General features: G+C 34.5%; 1 protein-coding gene across 5 annotated transcripts in view; it reads right to left on the bottom strand.

The window, feature by feature from the left end:
- Positions 1–26,893, bottom strand: part of SOX5 (SRY (sex determining region Y)-box 5) — a 1,081,658-nt gene that overhangs the window by 44,764 nt on the left and 1,010,001 nt on the right. Inside the window, exon 1 of one of the 5 annotated variants that reach the window (XM_011994780.1) lies at positions 7,704–7,769. The exons of the other annotated variants lie outside the window; for them this stretch is intronic. Within the exon in view, the coding sequence (XP_011850170.1) occupies positions 7,704–7,709 (6 nt within the window). The 5' untranslated portion in view covers positions 7,710–7,769. Of the gene's footprint in view, positions 1–7,703; positions 7,770–26,893 lie in introns of those variants that run through there. 5 annotated transcript variants of the gene reach the window in all.

Here is a 26,893-nt window from a genome sequence, read left to right on the forward strand (position 1 = left end):
AAAGGACATCCTGTTGAAACACTTCCATATTACATGTTGGAGCGACATGCAGATACACTGTTTTGGATTCTCAGATGTACTGTTGTTTCGAATAAAAGTCAATTTCTTTTCAGATTTCCAACTGGAGGACAAATTATATATATATAAAATATATTGCCCAGGCTGGAGTGCAGTGGTGCAATCTTGGTTCATTGTGATCTCCACCTCCCAGTTCAAGTGATTCTCCTGCCTCAGCCTCCTGAGTAGCTGGGACTACAGGTGCACACCACCACATCTGGCTAATTTTTGTATTTTTAGTAGAGACGGGGTTTCACCATGTTGGCCAGGCTAGTCTTGAACTCCTGACCTCAAGTGATCTGCCTGCCTTGGCCTCCCAAAGTGCTAGGATTACAGGCGTGAGCCATGGTGCCTGGCTTCAAGTCTATATTTTTAAGTGGCTTAATATTATTAGATTATTATTTGATTCTGTGGTTATGTGCACTTAAGAATCCCATGAACAGACTAGGAAAAAAATTACTCTTGTAATACATCTTATTTCAGTTTATATTGTTTGTTTCAGTAAAATAAATTTTGAAAATTCATGAGATAATTCAAATTAGCAATCTTCTATGATGTCAGATACGTAAGAAATTAAAGATGATTATACCAAATCTATATTGATTCATAGGATCTTGACAGGAAGTAAAATAATTCCATGATTGATGCAACATATAATTTGGAGAAGTTTACTTTAGCATTTTAAAAACTACAGGGGCAATGGCCGGGTGCAGTGGCTCACACCTGTAATCCCAGCACTTTGAGAGGCCGAGGCGGGCAGATCACAAGGTCAGGAGATCGAGACTATCCTGGCCAACATGGTGAAACCTTGTCTCTACTAAAAATACAAAAAGTTAGCTGAGCATGGTAGCACGCACCTGTAGTCCCAGCTACTCAGGAGGCTGAGGCAGGAAAATCACTTGAACTGGGGAGGCTGAGGCTGCAGTGAGTGAGATCGTGCCACTGCACTGCAGCCTGGGCAATAGAGTGAGACTGTGTCAGGAAAAAAAAAAAAAAAAAAAAAAGCTATAGGGGCAATATTATCCCTAAATTGTTCAATCTGAAACATGGACCTGTTCAACCATAATCTCTATATATGATGTCTTATTTGGCAGCAGTATGGAAGTATTGTATCCTCACATTTTAATCTGGTATGAATGAATACTTCTCAGAATGTGGTTCACACAGTAGCACCATAAGCACACCTGGGAACTTGTTAGAAAGGCAAATTCTCTATCATAGAACCTAAGAGGATGGTTCCAACAACCTGTGTTTAACAATTATTCATTCCCAGGGGATTCTGATATACACTTAAGCGTAAGAGCCACTGCCTCATATATTAATAATATAAAGGGAGACTATTGAAAAAGTTTTATTAGACTTTCAAATCCTTTAAAAAGCTTCTTCTGTATAAGAAGTTAACATTAAAAATATGTAATATTACCTCAGTGTTTAAAATACAATTGGGACATATCATATGCTAATAGTGGAAACATTCATACGCATAATAAATTGAATGTTACTGAGATTCCATGGGACAATAAAGATTAGAATCCAGATCTACTCTTGGTCAGTTAAGCCTAAATATCCTGACTGTCAGGGACTTTACTATTTACTACCCAGCTGTAAATATTGCAGGCTCTGTTTTCCCCTAGCAATGTAGTGCCTGTTTACTGCCTTCTGTGTGAAGCTGACTTCTGTCATGACGCCTTTAGAACTTCTTTTTGACATCATCATAACTCTTGCAAAAGTTTCGGGAGATACTTGGATCAAAGATGGCTGTTTTACTTGAATGTGAAGAAAAGAAAAAGAAACAAAACAAAAAAGCAAAACAAAGCAAAGCAAAGAGAAGGACTGTATTCCCAGAGTTGGAACAGGGAAGACTTTTATGAGCAGAGAGGAAACACAGTGTGAGTGTATAGTGAGGGGGGAATGGTAGTATTGATGAAGATGATGTGGATGTGGGTGCTGATGGGATGAAGTTTCATATGTCTTAGCTTTAAGCACTAATAACTATTATTTGCCCATGCTGAAAGATAACTATTCAAAACATTTATTAGAGCAAGAGACCCACTGAAAACTCTTAGTATGCACCTCCATTCAAGGCAGCACAGATGTCTGAAAGCCAAAAAGTGCAAGGCCCCAAGGACATAATAGAGGTTGACAGTTCCAAAGTTGATATAAATGTCATTCAAAATTGCCCTTTCCTTCTCTTCCATTGTGTGACCAGGCTAATGGTATATTAATAAGAACTCACATTCTTGATCTTTATATTGGTAACTGTATAAATAATTTTGACCCATTATATGGTATTATTTCACAATTTTGTTCTTTTAATAATTTACTACTGAGCTGCTATACCAAATGCCTATTATTTATGAAGAAAACAAAAATTACACCAGTTTCCCATTTTATATTAATTATTTTTCATTTGACTAGATGAAAATTTAAAAATCTTAACTATAAAATGGACATGGACAATTTATTTCTGGAATGCATTCTTATAATATGAATATGTGCAATAAAAGCTGAAGGTAAGACTTCTCTTTGTTTTTTACTTGTAATCTTATGTTGGAGAAATTCGAAAGCTTAACGTGATTAACCCCTATTGTAACAAATAAAACACACATTTAAACATGTTAAATAAATTACTTATGAATAAAAGGATGTAATTTTCAAGGTCAAAAATAATTGAAAAAGATACTATTTCTATCAACTACACCATCAAGCAGTGAGCAAAGCAATTTCCTGTTAATTACTTGCCTAATAGTTAAATGAGGTTGCCAATTGGAACTTTTGAAAATAACATATTTCATAATTATTTCATTTATACACAAAGTAAGAGTTAAGAATTTAGTTATCTGCCTAGTAGCTCCAAACTTGTATATCATAAATATAAAGAAAGCATTTATGTTTAAGTAAATGTGTAAGTTAAACAAATTTTAACTAGTAGAAGGCTATAATTTACATTTATAGGGTTCATTATAAATATTCCAAAGAATTTATTTAAACTTCACGACTATGAAGTAATTACTAATCTTGTGGAGGAAAGTAAGGCTTAGAAAGTTCTAATGAAACCCAGGTTTTTGGACTCAACATACAATACTCTTTTAATTTCTGTGACAAATTTAATCTTAAATTTAAAAGGGCATTGATGGAATGTAACTTCTGAAATTCAGTCCTAGCTATATAATTCTGCTACACAATAACCGCATGAAAAATAATATATCTGCAATAAAATGATGTAATACAAACATTTGCCATTTTATACATAAAAATGTTAAGGCACAAATTTACTTGTCTCAGTGACTTGTTTTGTGCTTCTCTGTCCTCTACGCTATGTAGCACTGAAAATTTCCTTTAATACTAAAGAGTGGTTTGGACTATTCTTTTAGAAAAATCTCAAGAGTTCATGTATACATGATACAAGAAAATAATATTTTATATAACCAAATACAAGTTTTAGAAGCTCACTCATGATATAACTTCTTCTAATCAATTACTAGGCTAATCTTAGTTTTCTGGGATAGAAGGCAAAGTAAGTAAAATCCAAATAAACATATAGGTCTGAGATGTTCCATTTACATAATTACAGCTACGATAACTTATCTGAAAGCTAACATCTCAATACCAGTTTGTGGTCACAGTAGTAGAAATACTATAGAGGCCTTAATCACTTAATCCCAGCCAATGACAATTTGCCACACAGATGAAAATAAATTGCATAAAGAATGTGGAACAAATATGTAGCCTTACATGCACTGAGGGAATACCAATTGTCACCATAAACTTATTCCACATAAACTTAAACACTATAAAATAAATATATAAAGTTAAAATATATTTCATTTAGTTGGTTTTCAAATAATTTATTCTAGAAGAAAATATTTTACTGTCACATAATTGTATAAAAGTCATAATTTTATAATGTACAAACACCAAATGATTCAGAGAAATCAAACATAATTTAACAAACAGAAAGCATCCTTAGCAATCCTGGGGTGTTATTTCTCTCTCCCCACTCCTTAGCTTTTCAATTCTTTGTTAAGGAGTTTTAATAGAGAACTAGATAATAGCGATCCAAGCATCCTAGAGAATTCTATTTGTTTCTGTTTCTCTGTTCTTCTTCTCACAACATGGAAATATACCCACATGTAGGTTGCTAGACCACAAAATGCACTACCGAGGACATGCACATGATTAAACCCTTCAGAATTTAAATTTCATCTTTATTTACATCTTTATTCACATCTTTATTCATTCTCATTATCTAATTGATGATTTGGCTCATTCCATATCACAGGTGTCTCAAAATTCCACTTCTTTAAATATTTACCTAAATTAATTATTGAAAATCAAAATTTATTTGGCAGTTAACACATGTATACCAGTCTAATGGCAACAGATAAGAACAGATACATTTATTCAATCATCCATACATTCATCCATTTATTATTTATCCAATGGTATTTCAACAATTTATTAATGGCTATTATATGCCAGGCATTAGAAATCCATAAACCAAAGGACATTTAGGCATGGAGCTTTGAGGCTTTTGTTTTACATGGTCAGTAATAAAGAAAATAAGTCCACTTACTTTTTATTTAAAACCTAGATATAGATTTAAGTGGAAGTGTGTGTGTGTGTTTAAACTTCTTTGAGAACGGTTTGTCTTTATACTCAATATAATGTTTCATTTATAAAAATACTTTGATTCTTCAACAGCCACACAATGACTGAATATATATATATATATGTGTGTGTGTGTGTGTGTGTATAAATAGAATTTCAGGCTTGTTCCTCTGCATGATTTGAAAATTGTGATTGTCCCCATGTTTATCATAAATACTCATGTGAAATAAGTAGCAGTAATAACAAATGGGGATGAGTAAAGGCATTCATGAAACATGTTGCAAAATTAATCATGTTGCTGCTATTATCGTCTCTGATGAAATAATCATATTAACCTAAGTACGGAAGTTACACGACAGCCTGAATTGCATAATGTGCGCTGTTGCTGCACCTCTCTTCCCTAGCTTGTGCACAACACTCATCCTTTCTCTTTCGTTTTCTAACTCAATGTACTGCGGGAGCCCTCTTTCACCTCTCCTACCCAAATAAGGCATTTCTTTGCTACAGGTCCATAGAGGTTTACTAGAAGAAACAAAACAAGTAAACATCATGAGGATCTACAAAGAGATTGAAGTGTACCTGCCGAGCAGAACTTAAAGGAGAAAAGGTTTACGTTTATGTGCAAGAGTCAAAGTAATCTAAGACAAAAATAACTAACAATCTTGAAATTATTTTCTTAGTCCTCAAGGAATTAATAATCCTACTTACTTAGCCATCCCAACTCCTTATTTATTTAGTAGGTTCCTAAAATTCAAGTCTATCATTTTACATAGCATATAGTCTTGAAACCCCTTTTCATGAACAGATGCTTACTTTTAGACTTACAAATTGCAAAATGCCTTGTTAACCAGGCAGAAAGAGCTCCAGGAATTCTTTGATAGGTATGCTTTTGCTTTGTTAATGCTACCATTAGACTTGATGGCCATTTAAATGTAAGTCTTATTTAGCTGAGGGTAATATGTTCTAGCATCTCATTTGGCTTCCTTATTTGCCATTTTATACTTTTGCTTAATGTATACCTGCTTCTTTTAAAAGTAGATGCTAGTGGTGTGGTTGGGGACATGTGCTTCAATGTGGAAATTGTATGTTTCTTTACATTTAATTTGCTGGCCCTTAATTTAAAGGTATTCAAAGAGTACTCATCATTTTATTTGCTGTTTAAAATGCCCCCTGCTCACTTTCCCTTAGTATCTTAATATTTTCCTTGTTTTCTGACTTTGTTGAATTAATGCCTCAATGCTGTAAATGATACGCGCAAGCACACACATATATTTAAAAATAAATAAAGAATAGTGTGGCTTCTAAAATATCAACTATACTTCACATTCCTTTTTTTTTTTTTTTTTTTGAGATGGAGTCTTGCTCTGTCGCCGAGGCTGGAGTGCAGTGGCGTGATCTCAGCTCACCACAAGTTCCGTCTCCCGGGTTTACGCCATTCTCCTGCCTCAGCCTCCCGAGTAGAGACGGGGTTTCACTGTGTTAGCCAGGGTGGTCTCGATCTCCTGACCTCGTGATCCACCCACCTAGGCCTCCCAAAGTATTGGGATTACAGGCGTGAGCCACCGTGCCTGGCCCCACATTCACTTTTTAATTTCAAAAATTGCCTTGAATTAATCCAAATAGCGCCATACCATTCCTTTTTACATTTTCTTTCCTTCTCTTTTAATATTTATTCTCCTTTCCCTTTAAGATCTCTAATTTAGCTTTTGAATTTTTCATTTTAGATTAACTATCTAACATTACTTTTTATTTCCAAAATGTCCTAAAAATACACCATATAAATACAGTTTCCATATATTTACCAAGAAGAATGTCATATTAGAAGACATTTAACCCACAATATCACATGAAAACCCACGCATAGAAATTCCACAGAGCAAGTTTTTCTAACTATACTTGAAAAGAGGAAGAATGGGAGGAATACACGTGTCAATAATAATGTGTGATGAAGAACAGTTATAGTTATAACATGAGCCAGTAGGAAACGTATGGTGTTTCCAATTCAACTTTGTTTAACCTCTGGTCCCCAGACAACTTCAAATTCCTAATAATAATGGTTATTTTGTCCTATAGTGTTCATTACAGCTGGATGATTGCTGTTATCTTTTAAAATGATTAACAGTTCTTCTACCAAGAGGCTAAAGGAAGCATAGAGCAGTAAGAATTGATGTTAATAATCACACCAGTTCCTCCTTTTAACCTCTAAATGTAAATCTCCAAAAGCTTTTAAAAATGCTTTAGAGAAATTAAGGAGTTGGTCGCTCTTGTACAAGAAAATGTAATGTGTTTTTGACACCACCTGGTAAGTCCTTAAATTTATAATTACAAAGCATTTGTCATTGTTGCTTTCCTGTTAGTTCCACTTGAAGATTTGTATACAAACATAAGCCAAGAACTACAAAACTGTTAAATGATGGAATAGATTCATTAAAAAAAAGTAAAACAGGAGCTCACAGAGCAATATAACTTTATAAAACAAAGAAATAGAAGTCATGCTGATCAAATTCTACTATCATCTCTATGTTGGAAATGGCATTTCCACCTGAACCAAAATGTACAAAATGAGCACATCAGCATCTCTACTGGAATCTACAAAAGGAATTACTATCAAAAGGAAAGCAGAACAATATAGCATCATCAAAGCAAATCCGTGGTAGAAGGTTTGATCCATTGGAATCATATAAAAGAGAAGTAAAAATACCACATGAAGGCATGGATAGCCCATTGAGGGGGGGAAAAAACTGATGAAAATATTAATGAAACACTGATGAACTTGAAACAAAACAAAATGAAACACTTTGAAGGACTCTCAGAGGGCTCCAAAATTCCTTTTCAAAATATATATCTATGGCTCTCTGAGAGATTTATGTTTTCTCAGATCTTTGAAAAGTTTGGTCTGGTTATATGCAGATAGACCATCTTTAGATAGCAACCTGGCAGAATGGGAGAAATAATAGAAAGCATCATTATGCATAAGTCATTTATTACGAGCTCCAATTAATTACATCAAAGAGTCATTCCCAGTGCTCACATACATGCATGCACAGCTCCTATGGCACAAATCCCTAACAGTCTGGTGAACCCACTATAACTGACTGTTTAATGAGTAATGACAGTTACAACAATTAACTGATATAAACCATGCATTGGTTTATATTTGGGAGATGAGTGAAGGCCAAATTGTCTAAGGCACAGAACCTTGGAGAAGGACAGGTGTGTAGGGGTGTGTGTGTGTGTGTGTGTGTGTGTGTGTATGTGTTTAATGGATTAGACATTAGAATGAAACACGAAGCAAGAAAAGGCTAGGGAAGCCTAAGGCAGCACCCTAGTGTTATTGACTGTAACATTCATATCACTGTATTTCATTTTATTGTGTTGTTTTCTTGAATTGTTGATGGCTAAATAATCAAATTGCAAATACTTTAAGAAAACTTTCCTTTTTAAAGTGTTCTGAGTATACTCTTTACACCCACATATACCTTGAATAGAAAAAAATTTACTAAATACTATTAACTACTAAAGGTTTAATGGATAGTGGAGATTAATGAATAACTAACTTGATAAATTCAAAGTTTTTCCTATTGTTTTTATTATAGCATTTCAAAAGTTATTTACGTTTATGTTCAATGCACATACACATCCAGCAAATGTTACTTTGACTTGTGAATAACAGAATAGGAACATATGCAATATCAAAATGTATCCCTCTATATTTAAATCTCTTGTAATGAATTCTCCTCACCACTTGAATTTCAGTTCTTCTCAGTCTTCAGAACTTTGCTCCCTTGCTTTCCTCTTAAGAGTTGAAAGTTTGATGTCCCTGGGACTCACTGCTTTCTACTCAGAGATGTCTGCTAAGAAAGCCATTGTCAGGAACTACTTAGCCACAGGCTTCCTCCTATTCATGTAACTTGAGTTTTGACTAGGTCAGTACATTCAAACTACAACTCTTTTCATTCCATTCATTACAGACAGAGAAAAAGGGGCAGTCATTGAAGACAAAAGGTAAAAAGTCCAAAAATAAGTAAAAATAAAATTTAAATGCAAAACTCACTTCTCGTACCCTACTTGCTTTAACCTAGACTGAGATCTACTCCTCAGGTTAAGAGCAGTACAGTAATAGTGATATAGGAGTTAGTAAGAATTATTTAGGCAGTTAGTGAGGATAAAGGAGTTCTCACTGGAATTTTCCTTTAATAAAAAGCAGCCCCTAAAACATTTCTAACAACAAGCAGTCTGAGAAATCCAACTGCAAGCATAGATAAGCAAGCTAGAAGCTTGCATAGGTAAATGCCTGCAGCTATGCCAGAAGCCAGGTACCTTCAACATGGAGGATATCTCCTCCCTTCTCTTTGTCCCTGTGTGAGTGTCGTGGTACTTGCCAGATAAACTCCATTTGCATAATACAAGATTCACAGACTATGTAAATGGCACACCTGACACCTGGTCAAAGCAATCTCCTGGGCCCTACGTAAATCAAATACGACCTCCTCAAACCACTCTGTAAAATGGACCACATCTCTTCCCAAACCCAGAAACCCGCTTGAGCATCCCCTTCCTCCGCAGGAAGAAGTGCTCTCACTCGTTCGTCCCCTTCCTCTGCAGGAGGAAGTGCTCTCACTCTCTCTCTCCCCTTTCTTTTGCCTATTAAACTTTCCGCTCTTAAACCCACGCCGTGTGTATGTGTCCGCAGTTTTGCTCTCCTTAGCACAAGATCACGAACCTTGAGTATTTCCCCAGACAACAAGGCCACTTAATTAGCAATTTTCCTTTATGAACACAAAATTAGAACAGTTGTGCCATCTACCCGTCTCTTCTTTTTCCCCCAAGTGGTGGGTTAATTCTTTAATTTGTTACACAGACCTATCCCAAGAGAGTGATAAGTCATGAGAGAGAATAAATTTATACACTAGAAGATAAAACATTTTAAGGCAATGTAAGTGCCTAGGAAACTTCGATAGTGAAATAAATATCATTATGATTAATCTAAAACAATGTCATGAGGGAAGAGTTTTATGGGGAAAAAATTTTCTTGCGTTTCATTTCATTTGGATTATTTAGATTGAATTCTTTGTCACTAAAGTGATTGACTCTTGGATTTGAATTTTGGATATTAGGTGTTTAACTTTTCATAAAGTTATCAATTCCTTATTCTGTGAATCCTTAGACCACCTTTTTTTTTTTTTTCTTGAAGAGTCTGAAAACTTACAAAAATATATCAAGGGCATGAGTTGTTGGAAGATTAAGTCTCAAAAATTTGCTTTTTGGATTAGATGAATTTTTACTAGAAATGACCTAAAGATTATTTTCCCCTCCTCAACATAGTCATCAAATCAATTATTTGTCATTATGATTGACTTAAAGTGTTTTTTCCTTTTTTCTTCTAATTAACCTATTAGTGAATAAATAAAAGGCACAGTATAAGTCTATTTGAATACAGGAATTATACATTATATATTTTTTACATATTTTTACCTGAGAACTTCTCCCTACACCAAAAGAAATGCTAATTTTATAATGCAATTTTGTCATGGAGAAAGCTAGTTTTTAAAGAAGAAATAAATGCTTAAAGCCCAATACACTATTTGTTACACAAACATTTTGAAGAGTAAGTTAAACATTACAAAACTATGAAAGTATGTTTAGTGGATTTCATAACCTAAAAACTTCTAACTTTTAAAAATAATTTAAATTATTATATAGCAGTTCACTTTTCAGGGCTGATTTTCTAATACGATTTACTCCTTGACATCTAAATTTTACAAGTTACAAAACATCTCCATATATTTTATTTTATTCTTACAGCAAGAATACGAGATATCATCAACCCCACTTTACAGATAAAGAGAAGGAGGTTGAAGATATTCAAAAATTTGCTAACAGTCATACCTTTAAGAAGCCTCGGACTTGAACCCAAGTCACAGAGGTGTAAGCTTAGGCAACTTTTCAAAGCTGCTTCTCTATTATTTAAATGCCAATAGGAAAAATAATCATTAAGTAATAATTGCTTTGAAAACTTAGACTGCAATCACGTAATTTCTTTTTAATTCTGAAGAATTTTTTTATACCCCATAGATAGGGGCCTTGTAATGCTCTATTTGAGTATTACTGGTCGAGACCCTCACAAAATTTTTATGACACTAAACCATGAAGTATTTTAACAAAGTAGCTATAATAAATTCAAAATGTATTCAGAATCCTAAAATTTATATCAAAAGAATACATATTTCAAATAAACACCATGAACATCCTTAACACTATTATTCATATAGACCTATTTGCCTTCAACTTAATACACATGTCAATTTATATACATCCAGTTCCTTTCCAGTCACTTGGAGAGGAACTAATACTGCAAGAAATGAAGGAGAGGATGGAAAAGACCTTTAGCCCACTTACTGGCTCAGCCAAAGGCTACGAATCCATCCCGGGTTTATTTCAAATGAGTTGTGTCAAAGGTTACCCACCGGCCATTTTATAGTGATTTATAGCTGATGTCTGCAAATCTCCTTTATTTTAATGATAACCTCAATAGAGTCATTAAAGCATTCTTTGTCTTCATGGCAGTGACCAGGAGAGAACTGATGTCTTTAAAGAATTCCAAGGGGTGATGACTATTTATACAGAATGTCAGTTAAGGCCAGTTTTTATGTTGTGCTCTGAAGACAAAATATTTTTTCTCAACATATTGAAGATGCTTTGCTTGATGATATATTCTGCCTATTGATACTATAATGTTACATTCAAGGTATGGGTCAAAGAAAATTCAAATAAAGATGAAAAGGCTTAGAACTGAGCATCAGGTAAGAGTTTGATCTTAATTATAACGATTTTGAATTTGTATTAAAGCTCTCACAGCATAATGATTCTTAAGTGTCTATACTGAGTTAAGCATGCATGAGGAATTGCAAGATTGATTTATCAGATATTCATTTAAGAAACAGTCGATTAAAATAATTAATGTGTAGTGAAACTCAGCTGTAATGCTCCTTGTTTAATTTTTCACAGCCCATAACATTAAAAGAATAATACATTTAACAGTCTGAATTCCATAAAAGACTTTATATAGTAACTCTAATGACATCATTACAGAAGAGTTTTCATCACACCTTTTAGAATGAATTAAAGAGAAAGAATGAGTATATTTGCCTTAGATTTTATCTTATTTTGAATGTTGCTTTGGTCCATTACATTGCCAGATAAAATTGATCTGTATTCTTGATTATTGTTGTATGGGATAGCGCGCGCACACACACACACACACATACACATATAAATATATGGTCATGTACTATATAGGAACACCAACATTTTGGTCAACCATAGACTGCCTGTATGACAGTAGTCCCATAAGATTATACTACTATATTTTTACTGTACTTTTTCTATGTTTAGATACACAAATACCATTTTGTTACACCTGCCTATTCAGTAGAGTAACATACTGTACAGGTTTGCAGCCTAGAAGCAATAGGTTGTATCATGTAACCTAAGTGTGTAGTAGTCTATACCATCTAGGTTTGTATAAGTATATGCTGTGATGTTTATGCAAAAATGAAATCACCCAATAACACGTTTCTTAGGACACATCCCCATCATTAAGTGTGTGTGACTATACATACATATAATATATCCATACATATAATATAAATGAATATGTCTTTGTGTGGGTGGGAAGTTTCTCTGCCACTTTTGAGAACTTTTTTTGGCATAAAAGAGAAGCAGAGAAAAATAACCTTACAAAGTGAAAGAAAATTTTTTCCCTCCTGAAACTTTATTTGAACTATCAATTCAACAATATAACAAAACTGGACACTATTTGTATAGGCTGGGTCCTTCATTTCAGGATCGACTTGATTCTTCAGCAGCTTGCGTAAGGGAGGTCACTCACTTAAAGATGTATTCATAGTATACTAACTAATGGAGGTAATGCATAAAACAGAATGCCAATTAATTCATTTATACATGACCTAAATAGCGCTGAGTTTCCTACAGTACACCTTTCCTAATTTCAAGATATCTACAAAAGCCAATTTCACAATCAGAACCAGGGCAAAAAGAGGTAAATGGTGAATACTTTATTCAAAGCACAGTAAGGGCTGGGAAGTAAGGCATGGTTCACTATAGATAATATCTCCCCAGTGATCAAAGGCTCATATTTCCTAAATCCAGTATATTTTACCTAGACTGACAAGTTAAATAAGAACAAATCTTACTTTTAAATTGCATAATCTTTTTGTATAAATAACATTGTTTCATTTCTCTTAGGTACAATCTTATTCTACTCATACTGCATTATCTTCCAATGATCCAAACCATTGACCTTTGATAATTTATTTATTCTTCTAAAAGAAGCAGAGCATTAATTACATGCCAAGTATTGTGCTTGGTGCTAAAGATGATTAAGCTATAATCCCTACCCTCATGGGACTCAGGATCATACAAGGGAAGACAAGTACAATGAAGTATTATAAGGGTGCTTTGATAGTATTCAAGGAGTATGTGTTTGTGCAGTGGGGTGACATGCGATGTAATAGCCAATTCTATTTAGAATTCTATATAGAAATGATGGTTTAAATGGATATTATGTTACTAGTGGTGCTAAAAAAGAGAGAAAAGTAAAATGAACAGGGCAGAAACAACCCAGAGAAGTCCAGTGTCACAAACATAGGCAAAAAGAAGTGAAATCGCATGATACCTGAGAAAGTGATTTCGTTTGAAGTATACATTTCTGGAACTGGGAGAAAGGCAGAAGTATTAATTAGCCTAGTGAGGTAGGTGGGGCTAGATTGCAGAATGCCATGGTAAGGAGGTTAGACTTCATTTGTTACACACTTGTATCTTTACATTTTCATTCTTCTTAAATTCACTCACCAACTTCTACAGATGTATTACACTCAACCTTGTTTCTTTCTCCAAAATTCAGGTAAAATCCAACCTTTTATTCATTCATAACTATGTGTCCTTGCACAGACTGTTTTCATTTTACTTCAAAAACCTTCTAACTGTCACATCTTCTGGAACCCTTTTCCTTATTCTCCTATTTCTCCCCAGGTTATGTTACCAACTTTCTTCCTTACCTCCATATTATTCTTTGATTAGCACTTCGCCTACAGTATTTTAATTGTTGGCTTACTTGTTTGTTTTCCCCATTACATTGTACTGTGTGTTAATTGCTATTCTTTTTTTATTCAACCAAAGTGTCCAGCATATTAGAGGTGCTCAAAAGGTTTACTGAAGAATCCCTTATAGAAGTTGTTTTGACATTTCTAAAAGTAATTCTAGAAACCTCATCTATGAATAACAGTCATTACATGATTTTTAAAAATTTATATAAACAACATATTGCTTTGTTTCAAGCAAAATGTAAAGTGTCTTGCTTGGAACAGATCAACAACATGTCTCTTTCCCACAGAAAACATTCTCATCTCTCCTTACCCAATAGAAGATAACTCATTTATGACAAGTTATATTTTATTAACTATCTATTCTAAGTGGATCTTGTTTTTTAAAGCAGGACTCAAATATATTTTGAAAAAACATATTTTTAAAAATCATATTTCTTTTTGTCTTATTAAATTCTCAATGTCTTATTTTATATGCCCATATTCTAAAAAAATATAGCTATACAAAAGTTCAAAGTTCACCTTAACAATAGCTAGAAAGCAATTACTGCAGTTAAAAAAAACTTTATACAGACACATTCTCTTAGATTGTGTTGTATTTAGAAGCATAATTTTGCAAAGATTGAAACAGTGAAAACCATATTACAAACTGTGATAACTAGGGTTCAATTCATGTTAAGATTTATTCTTATAACATAAACATTAATCAAGTGTACATTTGTTAAGAGCCTATTAGGGGCCAGCTATTTAAATTTCAATAGACAGAAGACATGTTTCTAATGTGATCCATCCTATAGAATTGATATCTCCTTCACTTATTTTGTTGTAACTCCATCAATTATAGTCCCAGATAAAACAGATCAGAATTCTAGTTCGGTGTAACTTAATGAATGCTAATAGGAAAAGATAAGCAAAACCAAAACAAACACAAATTACCTAGAGGTTCTTTTAAAATGGGACCAGAATCATCATTTTTTAAGATAAATCACAGCACTATTTGCATGAAAACTGGCACTAAAAATTCCATCATTTGACCCAAAATTCTTGTCTTGCCCTGTATTCATGTAGGGTTGACCTGAATATTGAGCTCCCACTGATTTAAAATGAAACTTTGATCCTCAGAAGAGTTGCATAGAGAAGTATAGAAAACACAAATCTGTACCTATTTAAAGACATTCCTGTTGCTGTCATAATGCTTCTTAAAACATACTTCACAACAGTATTTTTTTTCTTATGTTATTTTAAGTGCTACTGGAAATACCACAAGAGAAGAATTTTTGTAGTATTTCATCCTTTCTATTTCTGGTCTCTATTTTTCTCTTATTTATGAAATATCTACACTGCCAAAAGTTATCAAAATTGTAAAGCAAATCATAACAGCTCAAATTATACAATAAAGTACAAAAAAATAAGATTACTTGGTTTTTAAAAGGTCCAATTTAAATGAAAGTCTCCCACAGAATCCCAATGCTGGAAATTGGCCTTGCAAAGAATTATAACAGAGCTTTAAGAAAATATAATTTGTGGTTTCATGAAAATGTGAGGTTATTAGACTTTTTTGGTATTGGGCAAAAATGTGAGAGAAAATATATTTTTTATCTATTTGAGTATACATTGTTTCTTTTATATTATTCTAAGACTGGAAAAATGAAAATTCTCTTTATTTTCTATAAAATTAGAAGTCTGATCCTCATCTTTTAAAAAACCCAAATCATAAAACATATTTCTTAAACTGTTGGCTTCTGAAAGTGTCACCCAATGGAATCAGCTAGTTCACATTTGAAAATGCAACTGCTAAAAGCTGTGGGATATTGCAATTTAAGTCCTGCAGCTCACAAGGCGAAGTGTGTAATTACAAGAAGCATCAAAAGATACTATCTACAAGGAGATTCAGGACTAGAAAAGGAGCACGTTCTTCCCATTACAACCTGGTATATGACTCAGGTTTACAGAAATTCCTACCTATTCTTAATATCTAGAAACTTCTATTTTTCAAGCAGCAGTCTGACAATCAGTTTCTTAGCAATATTCAATAATTCTGAACCATTGAGAGTGCATGTTTCAAATTTAATATTTATAAGTTGAAGATTTCAATGAGCAAAATTTTTATTTCAGTATAGACAAAATTTTAAATATATATTCAATTTAAATAAGAGATATAAAATTACTCTGCGCTGGCCGTGGTGGCTCATGTCTGTAACCCCAGCACTTTGGGAGGCCGAGGTGGGTGGATCATCTGAGGTCAGGAGTTGGAGACCAGCCTGACCAACATGGTGAAACCCCATCTCTACTAAAAATACAAAAATTAGCTGGGTGTGCTGGCAGGCGCCTGTAGTCCCAGCTACTCGGGAAGCTGAGACAGGAGAATTGTTTGAACCTAGGAGGCAGAGGTTGAAGTGAGTCGAGGTTGAGCCACTGAACTCCAGCCTGGGCGACAGAGCTAGACTCCATCTCAAAAAAAAAAAAAAAAAAATTGCTCTGTTTCCTTTAAAAATAGTTTTTCTAAATTTCAAATAGGTAGTCCATGATTCTTTCTTTTTTTTTTTTTTTTTTTTTTTTTGAGACGGAGTCTCGCTCTGTCGCCCAGACTGGAGTGCAGTGGCCGAATCTCAGCTCACTGCAAGCTCTGCCTCCCAGGTTCACGCCATTCTCCTGCCTCAGCCTCCCGAGTAGCTGGGACTACAGGCGCCTGTCACCTCGCCCGGCTAGTTTTTTGTATTTTTTAGTGGAGACGGGGTTTGACCATGTTAGCCCATGTTGGGATGGTCTCGATCTCCTGACCTCGTGATCCGCCCGTCTCGGCCTCCGAAAGTGCTGGGATTACAGGCTTGAGCCACCGCGCCCGGCCGTCCATGTTTCTTATGTTCTCCAGCTTTACAATACATAAGACAAGGAATACGTGTGCCTACAAATTCCTCTGATCATATTACACAGACTCTAAACAATTCACTTAATGTAAATTATACCACTGCATCTGCTGAAGACTTTTCCCCCCACATTTAATACTAATCAAGTCATACCATTTCTGGTCTTTGTTTTAAAAACCCTAATTAAGAATGACTGGGTTTTTCAGCTGATTATTAGCAGTAATGAGAAACCACACGAATAATGATGGAGAACCTCATTTTCTTATAATATTTTGGACATGCTCTGGAATCAAATAATCTCTATTGCTCCTTCCATTAACTTTGTGCAATTAATGCCACTACCATATTGTATGTACATTACTGAATGTGAAAACAGGTAAAACTAAAAAGAATCTCATTTTATGAAATACAATGCAATAAAACTGATGTATTAGATCTTTGCATATAAACTCATCTATTTCACTAATATAAATTGAATATTGAGTGCTTTAAGAAAGTACATGTTTAAATAAATGATACAATGATTTTTTTTTTTAACCAAGAAAATAACATTATTTAAAGAAATTTATAAAACCTTTACAGAAGTTTTTGGTGTTTTTCTTTGTTAAGCAGGTGGCATTACATGCTTGTATGACAGGAGGTGTGACTTTTAAAAAGCATATACTAACTGGAAAGAGGTAGAGAAGAAGGAAGAGAAAAAAGGAGAGAGAGAGAGAGAGAAGTGGGATTTAAAAATATATGAAAGCAACCATACTAATCAGAAATTTGGGTGTTTTTTCTTATGTGACTTGTTTACCTACTTAAAAGACATTATGTAAAACAAGAGCTCCAAAACTCTTATGAACACTAGTATATAGCAATTATAGTTTTTTAAGGTGACTATTTTAAAATCAATACTCATGTAATAGTGTTAGTGCCAAAATATCATCTAAAAAGTTGACTTTGTAATTTGCTTCACATAGGTGGTGACAGGTACTATCAATGCTATGTGTTTTCCTATATTGCCAGTGAAAACTCGCTGATGAAATGAATCTGGAAAAAAACAAAATAAAACAGGAAATATTCTGGGTTGAATCTACACTCCTGGTCCATACTTACTGCCCTTCTTAAATTATATCTGATTGTCTCTATCTACATTCTTCTTCATATCCCTCACTTTATACACTCTGCTACATGAGCACACATATCTGTCTACACCGTTGACCACTATCCTCAGGTCCTAGGACTCCAACACCTCACAGGCAATTAACAAATATTTGTGGAATTATGTCTCTCCAACAACAACATCCAGGATATGTCATTAGGGCTCAAATTCCAGTATGTTTCTAAGGAAGTGCTGTAGAAGCACTTAAAATATTAATTAATTAATTGGCACAGGAGAAAAAAGAATTCCTTTGCTATAAAGACAAAATACCTGAGAGGAAGACAATGAGTACATAATAACAACAGCTTGATAAGTAGTGTGACAGACAGAAAATATATCCTTAATCTTTAAAAATGAATATATTTAGAATATAATTCAAAGTCCTGAACATGAAAAAATCCTATAGGATCTGGTCTTTCTCATTTCCCAACCTGACTCCTTATCATTTTCCTTCATGTTCACTGCACTTTAGCTACCCCAGCCTTTTTTCTGAACCTTGAATTCACCAGCCTCATCCACATATCAGTCTTTGCAATTACTTGCCCTCCTGTTTAGAACAACCTTTCCTTAGACCTTTACAGGTGTCCTCCTTTTCATGATTTCAGAGAGGGCTTCCCTTAAAGCGCTCTCCAAGAAGATTCCCTTTCTTGTCCCCAGCACACTATCTTTGATCATGTTTTATTTTTTTCATAGCACTTACCATGCATAAAATTATCTATGTGTTTAATTGCTCATAGTTTGCTTCTCCCCATTACTACTGTGAAATTTTAAGAGAAATACTGTTTTGTTTACAGCTATAGTTCTACTGGCTTGAACTAAACTTGACACATGATAGAAATAATATTTGTTGAATCAGTGAATGGTAGACGTAAACATAGGGTGCTACAGAACACTAAAAAGGGACCATCCTTTTAAGAATGAAAAACAGCAGAGCTAGGAAATATAAATCAACTCTGTATGATATTGTTTGGGCTCCTGATTAAACCACACATGAAATCAGAACTTAAAAAAAGAAATTGTGGACCGGGCACGGGCCAGCGCTTTGGGAGGCCGAGACTGGCAGATCACAAGGTGAGGAGATCGAGACCATCCTGGCTAACATGGTGAAACTCCGTCTCTACTAAAAATACAAAAAAGTTGGCTGGCGTGATGTCACCTGTAGTCCCAGCTACTCGGGAGGCTAAGGCAGGAGAATGGTGTGAACCTGGGAGACGGAGTTTGCAGTAAGGCCAGATTGCGCCACTGCACTCTAGCCTGGGCGACAGAGTGACTCTATCTCAAAAAAAAAAAAAAAAATTGTGACCGAATATACTTCCATTTTCTGTCACTTGCAACCGAAAGAGAATAACTAATGTAACTGTTATTCAGTGACACCAAAAGAAAAAGTCCTGGAAAGATGCTTTCAGTTCTCTTTAAATAAGAACATTGTGATATTAAGGCTTATTCTGAAATACTACCTGTTGGGTACAAAGTACACTATTCCAGTTACAAGTCCACTAAAAGCCTAGGCCTCACCACTAAGCGATATATCCTTGTAACATAACTGTACTTGTACTCCTAAATCCATAAAAATGAAGAAAATAACAAAAAAGACTTATTCTGAATAAGACAATGCTATCTCATTAACTGGTGGACTCCTTGACATTGTGAGACTCTAGGCAGAAGCAAAGTGACCTTGAGACTGGGTTATTGTGTCTTGGACTGAATACCTTCTGAACTTCCTTCTGACTTAACCTTCCATACCTCTATAAATAAAATATCTTATACATTTTATCAAATAAATACAACTTTTGAGTACTTTGGGTTTTTAACTTGTCTTCAGTTTAGAATGTTTCATATCTATTTTCCAACCCTCACGTCTACCTGTTTAGTTTGTATATTGTTTTCTTTCTGCTCTCCATTTTGTAATGTTTAAAAATATTAATAGTATTCTTTATTTTCTCTAGTGGAAAATCTAGATACAATCTATTGAATAATTTTGCCTATATACTATTTTCCATCAGCCTAAATAAGACATCAGTAATTGTTGTCATTTTACAAACAAATTTATACTTTGAGGCATCTCTGTAAGAGAGACCGCTAAAATTCTTCTTTTATGAATAAGAATGTGTAAGTGACATATATTTAATAAAGAGAAAGAACTAACTCTGACATTAAGAATAGTCCTCCTTAGTTTCACATATCAAGTCTCAAATCAAACAGTTCCAGTACAGGTGATGGCTAAAGTGATAAAAAGGAGTTGATTATCAACAGCTCCAAAAGAGGCCATGATCAATAATTTAGCATAAAAAATAAAAGATTTCAACTGTTTTAAAGTATGCTTTAGGAAGTCAAAATTATAAATGATTCCCCCCAAAAAAGAGTAACTACAGAAATGTACTTTTGCTTTCTCGGTCTCTGACACAATAATGACTTAGCATTTTCAGCTATGATATTCATTGAGGTTTTATTAGATACTCCTATATCCAGACATCCTTTATTGTTCTGTTTTTATTTCCCTAAATGACTTAGGTTTTAACTACCTGCTGTTTTTGATTACAATGCTTCAAACACACAGATTTTTAGATGGTGAATCTACTTTGGGTTGCACCTATTTTAGAGTGCAAGTTTCCCTTAAAAAATCTGATTCTGTGGATATTCCTTAGTCTGCACATGCTCCAAGTCCTCTTCTTTGCCCACGGTTTGCATTCTTAAAAAGCTTTGACATGGCTCATCATGCTGTGTGCATGAGACATGGTTCTGTCAAAACAAAATCAGTATACTGGGATACACAGCCCAGGCTGGGAAAATTCAAAGGACATTACCTAAATCATTCTGCATATTTGTTTTTTTCATTTAATGCTGAGATTACAACTAGCCTCTTCTATAATTTTTATTGTTTTTATGGTAAAAATGTGACCAATCCTCAACTTTCTGCATCATAAGAATATATCGCCTAATGATCTGGACATTTAATACCACAGAGCTCAGAAAAGCCTCTGTTTAAGTACCTAGCCGTTTGAGATTTCCATCAACTGAATAAAGATGAAAAGGAAAGAAGGAGGCTCATCACAGGGGTTCTGTTGATAACATTTCATTTAACTTATTTCCATGTAGCAACACAGAATCACAAAAAGAAAACTATTTCATTTAAAATGACAGGGCGACTATGTTACACCCACTGTAAATAAGTCCCACCCAGGAAGTGATGATAATGATAATGGGCGGCATTTGCAGTTTATGGAGAGATTCTTCTTAGATGAAATTCACCTCTTGAGTATATGACACATCCATATCACATCTCAAAGGCTAACAAAATAGCTATTTCACAGATACTGAAATAAAGGAGAGAAAGGGGTTTTCAACAGCTATGTAACAAAGCATACAGAATAATTTATTAAGCAGATGCTGGCATTTAAGTGATATGCCAGACACTGTTAAGACTAGAAAATGGTCAATTTAAATGCGGTTATAATTAGCTGAGGCAAATACCCCTTTCTGTCCTGAACTTGTGAGAGAAATGGAATCTACAAAAGTACCAGGCCCACCAGTTTCAGGATGGATCAGTGATTTGATGCTGATATATAGAGATAAATGGCGGCTCCTCTTTTATCAATACTATTTCAGCACTGTGAATTACTTAGAAATACTACATTCACAGACCAGTTTTAGCCCTGTGCAGTAAGTCATGATTTGAGATTTTGACCTTAAGAGATCTCAGAGTAAGTCAAATAGTAGTATTCTAAAACTTTTACATATTGGAAATAACACCCCTAGAAACTACCACTCAAAATTTCACATGGTCAGATGAAATATGAAAACTATTAAATGAGGTTATAGTTACATAGAGCAGTGCTTTTTGAACTTTTCACCATGGAAATATTCCTGTGGAGGCCTTAGCACTTCCTAGTCCATTTCAAACTCATGAAGTCTCTTTGTTGTCTTTGCTTTATCTTTATTTTTATTTTTTTATTTTTTGAGACGGAGTCTCGCGCTCTCGCCCAAGCTGGAGTGTAGTGGCACGATCTCGGCTCACTGCAAGCTCCGCCTCCCGGGTTCACGCCATTCTCCTGCCTCAGCCTCCCGAGTAGCTGGGACTACAGGCGCCCACCACCACGCCCGGCTAATTTTTTGGAAATTTTTAGTAGAGATGGGGTTTCACCATGTTAGCCAGGATGGTCTGGATCTCCTGACCTCGTGATCCACCCGCCTCGGCCTCCCAGAGTGCTGGGATTACAGGCATAAGCCACCGCGCCCGGCCACTCTTGTGCTTTATCTTCAACAGATGTTTTTTGTCACAATATTAAAAATAATGTTTTATACTTTGTGTTAGTGGTAGGTAGACTTGGTTGTGATTGCGCTGTATGTGTGCTTTGTATTCTGCTTTTTCCCCACTTGGCATTATAAAACACTGTCTCCAATTACCAAAAATGCTTTCATTTCCCAAATCTCCTGTGAGAACTAATCCTCAATCAAGACGAATCTTGATTATCCTCTGATTTCTCATACTGCTAGCATATTGCTAAGTAATCTTGTGTATATGTGTACCACAAATGGTGACTCATAGTATTAAACTACAAAATTCTACCCTGCAGATCAGTGTGTATTGATATAATGTTTACTTGATAGCATGAAACTATGTGATTGGTACCATTTCAGCAAAAAAATAGGTTCCCTAATAGGAGTCATCGGCACTGCTGATATTACTAACACAAACAGGTGGTACCACATCGGGCAAAATCTTTACTATGCCTTTGAAAGAGGATCAGATAACAATAAAGTTCCAGTTCTTGCTTCTGAATTTGAAGCAATATTATAAGGACAGTGCAGCTCAAAAAATCTGGTTGTGTCTGGTCAGCTGGTTAGGGCCATTTCTGGCTTGTCGGCGAAACATTTCTTTTCCTTGTCATACTCCCAGGTGCTACTGCTGAGCAAATGGGAACATCACTGTCAGAAGTATTCGAAAAGAACAAAAAAATTGATTAGGACAATCTGTGTGCTCTTCCCATTGATAGAAACACAACTGTGACTTGGGGTATGACTAGGGTCATGGTAAGGTTAAAAGAAAAGCACCCAGGAATTCTCTCTTGTCATCGGCTTTTTAAACTGACTGTTCTTGGCTGCTGCCAGCAATATGTAAGTTTCCATCAAATACCAAGGGAGGTTTAATAGTATTTACAAGTTGCTCTTAGGATTTTCCCAAGAGGTTGCTACTTTTACAATGGCAGAACACTTACAATGTGAAGTCTGGATTTTAGCACACCAAGTCTTAACATTTGAAGACTTCTTGATAACATAGAACTATAAGCCTATTCATAACTAACAATTATTATGAGCTGTGTGTGAAACTGAGTCTAAATACTCTTCCTCCTAAAGTAACTGTTTTAAGTCTGATACTGATTCCATTAAATTTAAAAGAAATAATTTATTTTTAGAAAACAAATGTACCAAAAGATCAATTACTATAACAAAGCAAAGGTCATCTAGTCTCTTAAAAGACTACACGAAAGTATGCGGAAATTCATTTAAATAAATATGTCATGCAAAAATGAAAGTTGCTGAATACATTGCAGTTCCTTCTGTGGCAGAAAGTTAAACTACAAGCAAATAATTAAAACACTTGTTAAGGCTATAAGCAGATTCAAAACAACATTATTGCATACGTAATTCAAATGTCAATACTGCTTAACAATAACTCAATTAAATGATTTTCTTTAATGTGAGAAGGTATAATTATTTTTATAATTTTCATTAAACAGGACCTCTTGTCATAAAATTTCAAGGTTTTGTACTTTCACTCAGACTTATTTACCGACATTTAGCCATAAACTTAGCTGTTAGGACATACAAGAGCTAGAATAGAGCTAAACATATTCGCTTTTGTGGGCCAATGAAAAAAACAGTCCTGGAGTTAACATCCAAAAGGGAGCAAATTAAATAATTGCTAAAGAGACAAATGTACAAGTATTTAGAAATATTTTATTGTAACAGCTGAGAAATTTTTAAAGTCTGTCAATGCTCTTAATTCTGTATCATCCAGTCTTTGGCAAGATAGACCATGGGGGGAAAAATATACATATACATATATATACGTATGTATGTACATATAACTATATATATGTATATGTATGTATATATTTGGCTTGGGACTAATAAAACCAAGGCATTGAGAAAAGAAAAAGTAACTCATGACAATATGTCAGGCATTAATGCAAACAGTTCACAAACAGTAAGTTCAAGGACCTGTAACTCAACAAGCAACACTATGCATGTTCTTGAATGCAGATTTTGAACAGACCAGATTTCTTTTCGTGTTTTCAGATTTACAGAACACAATTCCAGTGTGCCGTTTTCAGAGGTTCACTGTGAGTCCTCTAAAGGTTTCTTTATCATTTAATATTATAAATAATTATGCTCCTGGGCGGCAGTTCAAAGCTCAGTACAGCACTCGTACAACACCACAGGCAGGTCAGGTGACCTTTCTCCAATTCTCCTCTCTCTGGTGCTGAGGACAGACAAAGTGATATGTCTGTCATACGCCATTACCATTAGAACAGAATCTTGTTCTTTTATTACAACTGAACTCCGCCAGATTTCTCAGCAGGAATGCTAAGTGAAATCAATGTCTTGGATTTCCAGGCTGAGCTTGGAGGTCACAGCCACTCTATCATTTCTCAGCATTATCCTTTCTCTCTCGCGCACACACTCCCCAAGCCTCCAACTGGCATACAGCAGATTGAAAACAGCATGCATCAGAGGACTCATGCTGTACAATTTTACAGTCTTTTGGAGCCCCCTCCTTTCGATTCCCCCCTTCCATTTTTTGCAAATTGCAAATAAGTTTTGTTTGTGTCCTTCTCTAGAGTTCTGAGTCAAAGGCAAAGGCATACCCAGGAAGAAAGGCAGGCAATGCAACTCAGAGAACATGGTAAATTTTTGACAGCTATCAATAAGATCATTATCTTCACATCGTCACCTGGATGTGACTTACAATTCCATTGTTCCAAAGAGCAAATATACTTTCAACTTAAACCATCAATTTGGTTTATGCCAGGTAGGTATGTAGACAACACAAAATCTTTTAGTAAAATAACTCTATTTTATGGTAACACAGACATGAAAATTTGCCAATAAAACACACAGAAAAAACCCACAAGACATTAATAATTATTTGCTTAAAAACATAAATATGATAATAAATTATAGCTATTACACATGAATAAAATAGCTTTGTGAAGTCAAAATGTTTATATGCTATGTATAAATGTCAATTCCAGGCTACAAGAAAGTAAATTCATGTATTGTAATGGGTCCTCTTTATTTACTATAGGTGGTATTTTTTTGGCCATGTTCTTCATTAAAATGACAACACTATTACTTATTGCTGTGGCTATTTTTAACCCACTACATTTTACTGCTGAGCCGAAACACAAACACACTGAAGAAATCTTTTCTGACAATAAGAGCAGTTGTGGACAGTATGCTAGAGGGCACTGAGCAAAGAAAGGGCATATTTTTATTAAATCGTTGTTACTTGAAAAGAGGCACTTTATTCTTAAACCTTTGTGTATTTTACAATAATTGTGGATGGAAAGAAGTACAACACCCACTGTTTTCTTAAACTTTATATGATAGAAAATTCATAAAGGCTTACTTTCAAAAAGTAATTGAATTTCAAAGAAGAACTATATTTTTAAATAATGTATAATCATGGCTATAGAAACACAATCTACTTTTTCACTTGTATTAAATAAACCGAGGTATATAAAACCACAGGATGTGGCAGATTTCTGACACTACTGAAAGAATCATTCTCTTTTGCACAAAGTCTATAAGGTTCTATGAATGTATAGAACTATATAGTTCATAAAGCAATTTCTTAATCTTAGCAAAGCAAACCTTCAGTTACGTTAGCATTTTCCATGGTTACCTAAGAAAATATCATTGTAGCAACTGCTCAATAAACATTTGAATGGATAAATGAGTGAATGGACAAATGAGCAGATGCATAAATGGATGAGGCTGACTGACATCAAAAGCTTCATGATGATTTGTATAAGTAATCTGGTGAGAAGGTATCAATGATAAAAAGTGATTGTAGGTGTAAGAAAAAAATCCATCAGCCATTTAAAAGTGAACTACATATCCTAAAATCATAAAGTGAAATGTCCTGATGTAAAGCCTCATTATGAAACATGATGTGAAATCACATCAATAAATCAAGGGAAAAAAACAGAGAATAATAACTCACAGATGTATCTGTGTATGACAATGACTATGCTGCTACAGCGATTTATTTTATCCAAAGTACATTTTTCTTTACAGGTGATACATGAAAACTGCTGGTCCACAGAAACACTAAAATTATCACTACTTTAAAATTAAATGTATTTAATAAATGTTAAAATTATTACCAAGTTTTAAAAACTTACATGCTGTTGTGATTATAAAGAAAAGCAGACCAGGCCTTAGATATACATTAAGCACAGAAGATGCATGGTCGGTCCCTTAAACAACTGAAATAGATCTTAAAAGTGGCATATGTATTGTATGTACACACTACTGTCAATGCAGTGTGTACAATCATTTTCATTAAATATTTCTACATATTGTTGAAAAAGCATGGTCTAAAGTCCTTCTCCAGGTTAAGTTATATTCCCCAAAATATTTGTCTTTTAGTAATATGGAAAAGGACTGGGGAATTCTAGGAAGATGGAGGCTGGAGTGCCCTTTTCCAAATGATTGATTGATCCCTTCTCCTTACTGATTTACTCTCTGGAGTATATAATAACTCTGAACGACATCCTGACAGAGCCACCAGGGTACTAGAGAAAGATTTGTTTAGGATTCTTGGATTTTTTTCTTTTAATGTTTTCTAATCCTTTTCGCTGTGTATTGCAACGATTGTGACTATTCTTACCCTAGTTTGCTTTAGACATGTCAACATGGCACTCATGGGATGGAGAACAGAAGCAATTTTCTACATAATTCAGCAAAAAAAAAAAAAATGTGTATATATGTGTGTGTGTGTGTGTGTGTGTGTGTGTGTATATATATGTGTCAGCTTTCTATTCAACATTTTCTAATAGAATCAAATTTTCTGTGGTTGT

The sequence above is a fragment of the Mandrillus leucophaeus genome, unplaced genomic scaffold, assembly GCF_000951045.1.
Source record: "Mandrillus leucophaeus isolate KB7577 unplaced genomic scaffold, Mleu.le_1.0 Scaffold461, whole genome shotgun sequence".
NCBI lineage: Eukaryota > Metazoa > Chordata > Mammalia > Primates > Cercopithecidae > Mandrillus > Mandrillus leucophaeus.